At 36.8% G+C, this 9,656-nt stretch overlaps 1 protein-coding gene across 2 annotated transcripts; it reads right to left on the reverse strand.

Moving 5' to 3' along the window:
• Positions 1-2,234: 2,234 nt before the first annotated feature.
• Positions 2,235-5,933, reverse strand: rpsa (ribosomal protein SA). 2 transcript variants are annotated; one of them, XM_059348918.1, is made up of 8 exons: positions 5,803-5,933; positions 4,105-4,274; positions 3,811-3,929; positions 3,266-3,511; positions 2,868-2,996; positions 2,601-2,763; positions 2,485-2,511; positions 2,235-2,374 (listed from the first exon to the last, which is right to left on the reverse strand). In XM_059348918.1, exons 2-8 carry the CDS (start codon positions 4,235-4,237, stop codon positions 2,277-2,279), a joined length of 915 nt encoding a protein of 304 aa, XP_059204901.1. In that variant the 5' UTR covers positions 4,238-4,274; positions 5,803-5,933; the 3' UTR covers positions 2,235-2,276. The 2 variants fall into 2 exon arrangements, with proteins under 2 accessions (XP_059204901.1, XP_059204900.1); XM_059348917.1 differs by having other exon boundaries at positions 2,485-2,514; positions 5,803-5,932.
• Between the last annotated feature and the right edge of the window lie 3,723 nt (positions 5,934-9,656).

Here is a 9,656-nt window from a genome sequence, read left to right on the forward strand (position 1 = left end):
TCCTAAAATATTTATTAATAATTATTTTAAAGGATTTTTGCATGGATGCTACTTTTTAAATGTATATTTTAAAATCTCACGTACCCCCTGGAATGCCTTCACATACCCCCAGGGGTATGCATACTCCCATTTGAGAACCACTGCTCTAGGGTGCCCCTTTGTACAATAAATTATGATGATGTGCCCTTCTAGTGCCCTTCTGGTTCCACATTGGCTGGCTGCTCCATGTCCTAGTGCTGTGCAAGCCCTGTTAACTGTAAAAAATGTTATGAGAGGTTTTTGCTCTCATTTAGCTCTTACAGTGCACAAGATTGATGTATTTTACTTAAAAATGTACAAAATTTTCTCCCAGGGGGGCATGCCCCCAGACCATCCTACATGGTTCAGTTTGGTTCAGTACCATATCATTAATTACTTTGATCTGGATCTCCTTTTAATTTAATGCTAATCGTAATCAAGGATGTGGACTATTTCATCATACATGATGCATCATAGATTCTTGCGTGCTGGTGGGGTCCCATGTTGTGCAGAATGGGCCCTTTTTATTTTTTTGCCCCTGCCCTTCAAACAGTCTTGAGTCCGCCACTGAGCATACAAGCATCAGCAGATGAGGATTTTCATCACCTCTCCTCTGTCTATGCGCCTTTTCATTTGTTTTCTTTCTGAGATATTATAAATACTTGATAATGTAAAATTGCACATCATCAAAACAACGTTAACGATATTATTAGAGATTATTAGTAGACATTATATATCGCCCACTTCGAGTTAGGGCTGATCGACATGGCCATATCCCGATTCAAGTTATTTCATATTTCGATAACATTATATATCACAATATTGCCTTTTTTTCTGGTAATTTCATAATTACAAATTTAATAAATTTATAGTGCATATGAAATACCCACATGATGGTCTATTGTTGCACTCTTGTGTGACAAATTAAACATTTTCCTATTTATTTAATAACTTTCATGCAAAATGAACTTCCAGGACAATTAAACATACTGTTTCAATTTTTCAGTAAAGTTGTACTGACAACAGATTATTCTTAGTTGTACTATTACACAATGTTTCTGGTCATAGCTACATGTCTTAAAATACTAGTTAAACCCCTTTTTAAACTAGAAATGTAAATTATCATTTTTCATTCATAAATGCAAATCGTTCAGTACTCATAATAAAAATGCATGCTTCTTCAAAATCAGATATGAGCAGTAAAAGCCCTAAAATATACTCAAGACTTCACTTACAGTATTTGTGTTGGTTTAATTGTACGTGCAGTGCATGGTAATCTGATTAGTCCTTTCTGATGAAGTTGAAAGTTTTACAAATGTGTGGGTTTAATAAAAAAAAGAAATACACTACACAGAAAACTGTTATCTGCTGCAAATGTGTCTTGATAAGACAGCAATTATGTGTCGTCTTTCAATGCAAAGGGTTGTGTGGTGTTTTGGCCTTTTTGAACCTCAGAAAACTGACTTAATGATTTTTGTACTTTTACCCTGCATCACTTTGCACAATCAGTTGTTGGCCTTTGCCTGCAGGTTTGAAATCAAGCATTTTATCTTGTTCTGATGCTCCAATTTAACTTGATAAATTAAAAAAATGTTACACCAAAAAGTTGCAGTTTTGCTCAAATCTACCCACGATTCTTTCTCAGCTATGATAGGCCTATTGGCTACAGACTCCCATTAGTCATGGTAAATTTGTAGATCTAGTAGCACCCAGTTTAGAGCTGATATATTCTGTTACATTAAGTGCAACAGCTGCAAAAAGTGCCAACTGTGCCTATTTTTGTTTCAGTCACAAGTGGAGCGATCCTTTATTCTCAAGTTTGTATAAGCTTTGCCATTAAAATTGGAGCATGACATTTTAAAGGCCTTTGCAACATTCAGGGTCAGAGACTTAGTAAAATGTGTCGCTAGTATATCAACTCCTCTGTACTTTACCTGTATTATGCCAACAGTAATTATCCATATTGATAAGTAGCATTTTTATTGTCTTACACTGTAATCAAAATGCATGGGTTTCACACTTAAGTCCCATTTTAACATAAGTGGTAGTGATATATTTGGCTTTGTACTCTGCTCAATGCTGTAACACCAGTATTAATTATTCCATGTGTCACAGGTTCCACTGGCTTTATCACATTAGCCTTCAGATCAAATACAGGAACATTGCAGCCAACCATGCCCTTCTGTGACAGTCAAATTAAGGAATAGAAAACAAAGTGAAAGTGTGAAAACACTTTTATTGTTGCCATAATCAATGACTTAAGACCAGTCAGAAGTGGCACCACCCCACTCAGATGGAGCGCACTGGGTGGTGGGGGCAGCAGACCAGTCCTCTGTGGCAGACTGACTCCAGTCCTCTGCAGGGGAAAACAAAACATTGTATTTAGAATCAAGTAGTGAAATTAACAGCTTTCCTTGTACAAGGCAATTTTGAGATTCATTTTAAATTCAACCAAAAATACTTCACCTGTCTTTGCAGGTGCTGCTGGGGCAGCTGCTGGAACAGAGAACAACATGTTAGTGTCAAACAATCAAAGACCATTTTGATGACATGATATATCAAGAGTTAACTAGTGATCTTACCAGGTGCAGGGAACTGTTGGATGGGCACAGATGGCACAGCAACACCCTCAGACCAGTCAGCCACCTCAGGCTGGGTGAACTCAGCAGCAGGAGCGCTCCATTCACCCTGGAACTCCTCCTTTCCAACAGCCTTCTCAGCTGCAGCCTGTTCCTCCTTCTCGATCTGTGGGCAACATATGTTCATTAGAGTGGGCAAACCAACTCAACTACTAAATACAGCAACATCAACGTATTGTTAATTCTCAAAGTGTACTGCATTTGTCTTACCTCTTCAGGATCTCTGTAGAAGTACAGATCAGGCATGACCTCCCATGGGTGCTCCCTGGAGATGGTTCCCCTCATCCTGAGAACCTCCCTGGCCAACATCCACCACATGAGACCCACAGAGTGGTGACCCTGAAACAGCCAGTACATTGTAATGATTAACCACAGATATGTTGTATCATAGCATGCATGTTTCATAACATCCACAGATTCATTTTGTGGCAGGACCTCAACCTCCTACCCCACCGTGGTTCAGAGAGAGGAGGTTAAAGGCCAGGCATTTTATATAGCACACGTCCTACACCCAGCAATGCACAGACAGGACAGCGCCGGGCTCTAACGGTGTGCAAAATGCAAGGATTGGCTAGTAAATACCTTCAGGTTTTGAGAGATAGTCGCACCTTGTTGTTGCAGGGGATGGAAATGTCCACGTATCTCAGTGGGGAGTCGGTGTTGCACAGGGCAATGGTGGGGATGTTGACGTAGGAAGCCTCAGTCAGTGGCTGATGGTCAGCACGAGGGTCTGTCACAATCAGGAGACGGGGCTCTCTGAAAGCTGCCTGGATCTGATTGGTGAAGGTACCGGGGGTGAACCGACCGTGGAAGGTGGTGGAACCGGTGGCAGAGGCAAACTTCAGCACAGCCCTCTGAAAGCCAGAAACAACAAGTTATACTCATGATCTCAGCTACATTCTGATAATTATTTGCATTTGACAAATTGAACTGTGGCTCAGGTCACTATCAAACCCCAGTCATGGGACAGCCGTCCTCATGGTGTTAGCGAAAACCCGGCCGGCTTACTCTTGCACACTTCCGACACCTGAACACTGACAACAGTGCCCGGCTTTAACAGAGTGCATATCACATTTTATGTACCAATGTTTCAATGTGTAAAACTGCAATCCCTTCTGTATAACGAGATAGATTTAGAGATCAGTTTCTTTACCTGTCCAGTGTTCCTGGAAGAGATGACGCACACATCAGCTGGGTTTTCAATGGCAACAATGGCCCTGGCAGCCAGCAGCAGCTTCTCCCAGGTCTTCTTCAGGTTGATGATGTAAACACCTGAAGTTGAGACAAAATTTAGTAGCAAGCCTGACCATGTAGACAGTGAAGTGAAACTGTTGTAAAAAAAAAGATGCATTGTAATATATACAACAGCTAGTACAAGTAAGACTACAGAGGTTTTTACTACTTTTTTCATCTTTCAACATGTTACTGGCCATCTTCTACCACTCACCGTCACTTTTTCTCTTGTAGACGTACTGCTCCATCTGGAAGTCCAAGTTGGTACCTCCCAGATGGGTTCCTGCTGCCAGGAACTTCAGCACATCCTCCTCCTTCATTTGAAGGACATCCAGACCTCCGGACATCGTGACCACTTTCCCTGCGTTACGAGTGATGGGAGAGCTGGAAAAGAGATGAAAAGTAAGGGTCAGATTATAGTTTAAGTCGCTGTGTCATGTCAGTTGAAAGTATGCAGGCAGCATAGAATCTTTAATTACATGGTGCATCAAAAACTATTCAGGAATGACAATTATGTGCTTATTTACTTGGCAAAATACTTAATCTGATTACAGGACACCTTTAAAGTCAAACACGCATTTAAAAAAAAGCATTTAAAGGTGCAATCTCAAGCTTTTTCAGCACCTCAGCAGATTGGTAAATTCCATGTCTATATACAGTATTTACAATATACTATCACATTCCTTCATGTTACAATAAATATTGTGATTCAGATTTTTCTGACACTTTCGGGACAGCACAACAAAGATGCCCGTTTTAAAATGTGTCACTGTTTATAAGTGGTTAGTTATACTCATGATCTCAGCTACATTCTGATAATTATTTGCATTTGACAAATTGAACTGTGGCTCAGGTCACTATCAAACCCCAGTCATGGGACAGCCGTCCTCATGGTGTTAGCGAAAACCCGGCCGGCTTACTCTTGCACACTTCCGACACCTGAACACTGACAACAGTGCCCGGCTTTAACAGAGTGCATATCACATTTTATGTACTGCAACAATTCTGTAACAATTATTCGATCAAACAAACAATAGATTAAAATAGTCAACTTTTTTGATAATCAAATAATTGGTTTGAGACATTTTTTTAAAGACAAGTCCAAATTCTGATTTCAGCTTCTTCAATGTGAATATTTCTGGTTTCTTTGTTCCTTTATAATAAACTGAATATCTCTTTGGTTTGTGGACGTCATCTTGTGGTTTGGGAAACACTGATATTTTTCAACATTTTACTGACCAAACTACTAATCGATTAATTGTTTAAATAATCGACAGATCAATAATGAAAATAATCGTTAGTTGCAGCCCTATTGTAAAGCACTTTTCATTGTTAAAAGCAATCAGAAAGTGCTAGAGTAAAACATTAAACACAGGCTTAAGAGGAAGTTTTTAGGCCTTTTATATCCCCATATAACCTACATTTTAATTACTAAATATCCAAGTACTTTAAGTTTTAACCATAATAAGTTATGATGTTTAAAGATTATTAACCTGAGAAACCCTGTGATATCACTCAGTCCTACTAAGCGGGACTAAGAGGCGTCGACTAATGGCATCCGGGTTACAGACGGCCTTAAATATAATAATAAACAAAGTCTGTGCAGCCTTCATCTTAGTCTTACACCTCGAGTTTAAAATTTGTAACCATTTTCTCTCGGTAAACTGCATAAAGGATCCGATGAGTATCTGGATCTGGATTGTAGCGCCACTACCTGAACGCGTGTCAATGGCTAACAAGCTAGCTCTGAGCGTTAGCATTACCTACTTTAGGATTATTTAAGTGGATAAAGACGCGTTAGGTAGGGCTTATATAGCCATATGGTGTGGTTTATAAGCAAACTATCAGTATATCTTGTTTGAGCGTCATTTAAAGCTTTATTACTAAAAAATATGATTGTTAAAGAACTCACCACGAAACAACGCCGTATGGAAGTCTAACCACACGGTGAAAAGAGGGAGCTCGGAGGAAATGACGTCGTATTTATACAGAATTTCCAAGCCTGTGATTGGTTGTTTTTTCCTGCGGCTTGGCTGTACACTGCCCTACAAAGCCTAACTGCAGTAACTACAGTTTTGGTCAAAATTGAGTTATAACTAAAAATGAACTCCTTTATGTCTGTTTTATCTTGTGACAAAGTTTTAGATGTCAATTTTGGTTTATTTCAGAGAAATAATGATGTAAAAATTGCAGTAACTACAAAATCCAACTCAAAACCAAAGCAGACTGTGATACAGTGTAGTCTTGTATTTCTTCATTGTGTTGAATAGTGAAGACAAGAATAATAAAAATTATAAGTTTATTTGATAGAGAAATTATTATCTAGATAGTGACTAAGTAAAAAAGTGAGATACAATTATATTAAGACTAAAATATAAATTTACTTTATAATATTATGTCTTAAATCCACAAATCTTTGAAAAGTTGTTGAACACTTTTAAATACACTTATGACAAAATCAGTTTGGAAATGTTTATTCATTGAAAACAAAATATAAATGCTGAAAGAAGACAACAACATTGTAGTTACTGCATTACTATTAGAACCTTTTACATAGCTGTACAAAAAAAGTTCTAATAATAATGCAAATACAGTACAATAACTAAATTTTTGGGGTCAAAGGCCAAATAAATCATCATGATTGTTGAGCATAAAAATTACATCATTAATACATGTAGAAATAAGTGTCATATCACTTATCTACATATAACCCATTTGGCTGGCTCTAAAATACTAAACCCCTGAAACTCCATACCAGATTTTTTTTTTTTTGATGATATTTGGCCAAGTAAAACCGGAAATAATGTCAAATATATTTAGTATAAAAATATAGAACTAGATATTATCCTCATTCTACCTGTTATATATTTGCAACCTGTGTTCATATGTGCAACATGTACACTGTGTGTGAAACAGAATTTTTTCAAGAACACATTTTATGTTTTCCTTTGTTTCATTTGGGTTTAAAATTTTGATCAAGTAATTCAAAGTTAAAGATTAATTATCAGAACATGTAGGTGAGGTTGGGCTGAAAAAAAAAGATTTTCTAACAGTTATTTTTAACGGACATAATAGCCCAATATTTCAGAGGGTTAAAAAACATTAAAGCAGTTTTTCTCAGTTTTACCTTATGTGTATATACAGTCTATGGTAGTTACTTCAGTTAGACTGTAGGACAGTGTAGTTGTGTGTGTTGGCCGCTGGGTGGTGCTGCAGGACACGTGGTGTCCTGGTGGAGCAGAGGTAACCACAGGGCGGCCAGCGGGTCGGATGAGTCTCCCATATTAAGACAATGGAGATGGAAAGACCATATTAAGACAATGCTGAGACGCTGACTTCTCGGTGAAAGACTGACCTGTGTGGCAACTCTGTTTGCTCGAGATAAAGAGTTCTGGTCAAAGGGAACATAAGTACACAATGTCACAACAGGTTGAGAAATAATTTAAAATTCGTGTCTTATGTGCAGAAAGTGTATCATAAGTTAAAAGGACACTATAGACACCAATAACGCCGAGGCAATCCTGGTGGAAGACTGAAACTGACTTTGGTTTGTAAAGTCGTGAGGATTTTTTTCACTTATGTTTTGGGTTTTGTGAATATTATTTACACTTGTGTGCGTTACTGATTTAATATTAGTGTTGTTTTTGGCGGCCTGTTTTAATTTCAGTCTTGGTCTAGTCCAGGGATGGGCAACTGGAGGCCCGGGTGCCGCATAAGGCCCGCACCCTCACCTGAAGTGGCCCTCAGTACAACTACATGCATTTGAGCATGAAATCTTAAAAGTGCAGTGTAAAAATGCACAAAATGACTTCTTGCAATTAATGTTGGTCTGCTGTTCTTGCACTAAAAAAAGAAATCACAGTAAGTGGTTATTTTTTTATTTGCTTTAAACATTTTGTATTCCTATTTATCATGAACCTATTTAGCATGAAATAAGTTAAGATACTGCACTGTAAACATATTTAAAATTGCAGTCATCATATCTGGTTAAGTGCACGGTCCTATATGTGGCCCTGTGGTAGTGTCCATGAAAAATTGTGGCCCCCTCCAGCATTTATATTGCCCATCTCTGGTCTAGTCTTTGTGTCAAGCTGTCATTTTAGTTTTTATTAGTTTTAGTCACGTTCATATTCTTCTTGGTCTAGTCAAGTTTCAGTTGAATAAAAGTCTGAGCATTTTAGTCAGAATGATCCGTGACTATTTTCTTCTAGTTTTAGTCAATGAAAATTTTATTTTAGTCTCTTTTCAGTAAGGCAATTCTATTTAACCCAGTCAATATGGTATAAGTACAAAGTAGTATACATGAAAGCAAAATGTTCTTATTATTACATTATTGCTACATTATAGACTCAATAATACATCCACTCCAGACACAGAAGACATTCTGATTTGAATTTACAACATATTTATTTTACCAACCAAACATGTTAGAATAGTTTGTTTATTTTGTAAATAAAATAAAAATAAAAGACTAAAAGACAAACAGGTTGATAAGTAGGTTAACGGGTAACAATGAATTGATCCAATCTTCTGTTTGGATGAATGTCAAGGACATTGGAGGCGATGGATCTTACAAATAAGGTTAAAAAAAGAACACTGTCACAACCTGGAATAACATAATGACGTGTGTTTTTGGTGTTGTATTTCTGGGAAAAGCTGGGGTGTCAACACACAGAATCTTTTTGGTACAAACTGTTTTAAATCCCATATGAAATAACTGATTTGCCAATCAATAGTGGAAAAAGCAATCGGATTTGACAGTCTGTTGAAATGTGGCACAAATGGGAGGTATACTGTCATATGAAGTATAAAAGACAAAATAAGAATTATTGATTCAAAACTTTATGTATCTAATATAATGCAAACAATATCACTGCCCTACAAAGTCTAAGTGCAGTAACTACTCAAAAGGTACAACTGAGAGAAACTGCTTTAAAGTTTTTTTTAACTGGCCAACCAAATGGGTTATATGTAGATCAGTGATATGACACTTATCTCTACATTTATTAACAATGTAATTTTTATGCTCAAAAATCATGATTTATTTGACTTTTGACCCCAAAAACGTAGTTACTGCATTGCTGTAAAAGGTTCTAATAGTAATGCAAAAACATTAACAAGGCTGTTGTCTTCTTTAAGCTTTTATATTTAGTTTTCAGTGAATAAAAAATGATTTTGTTATAAGTGTTTTTATAAGTGTTTAACAGCTCTATTCAAAGATTTGTGTATTTTAGGCTCAATATTATAAAGTAATGTTGTATTTTAATCTTAATATAATTTATCTCACTTTTACAATCTAGATAATAATTTCCCTTTCAAATAAACTTATAATTTCTATTATTTAAATTAGTTGTATTGTTTAAATTAGAATATATATCCAAAGCAGACTGTGGTAACTGCAATTACTGCTTGGTTTTGAGTTGGGTTTTGTGCTTTTTATATCATTATTTATCTGAAATAAAGCAAAATTGAAATCTAAAACTTGGTCACAAGATAAAACAGACATCAAGGAGTTATAAGCCTGCAGTTTGGTAGGGCAGATCCGGCTAAAACCAGACTGAGAGGAATATGTCTATTAAGATTAGTAAGCATATTTCTTGAAGTAGTTGACCTTCAATGAATGATTAACTTTAGTATCTGTCTCAGGTCACTTATCTGTCTCACTGCGCTTTGATAAGTCTTTGGCCTTTATATAATATGCTGAGCAATATGTCACTCTAATCTCTTGCTTCTGATAGTTTTATATCACAGCAGGTATTATTTAAT

This window comes from Centropristis striata, chromosome 13, assembly GCF_030273125.1.
Source record: "Centropristis striata isolate RG_2023a ecotype Rhode Island chromosome 13, C.striata_1.0, whole genome shotgun sequence".
NCBI classification, from domain to species: Eukaryota; Metazoa; Chordata; class Actinopteri; order Perciformes; family Serranidae; genus Centropristis; species Centropristis striata.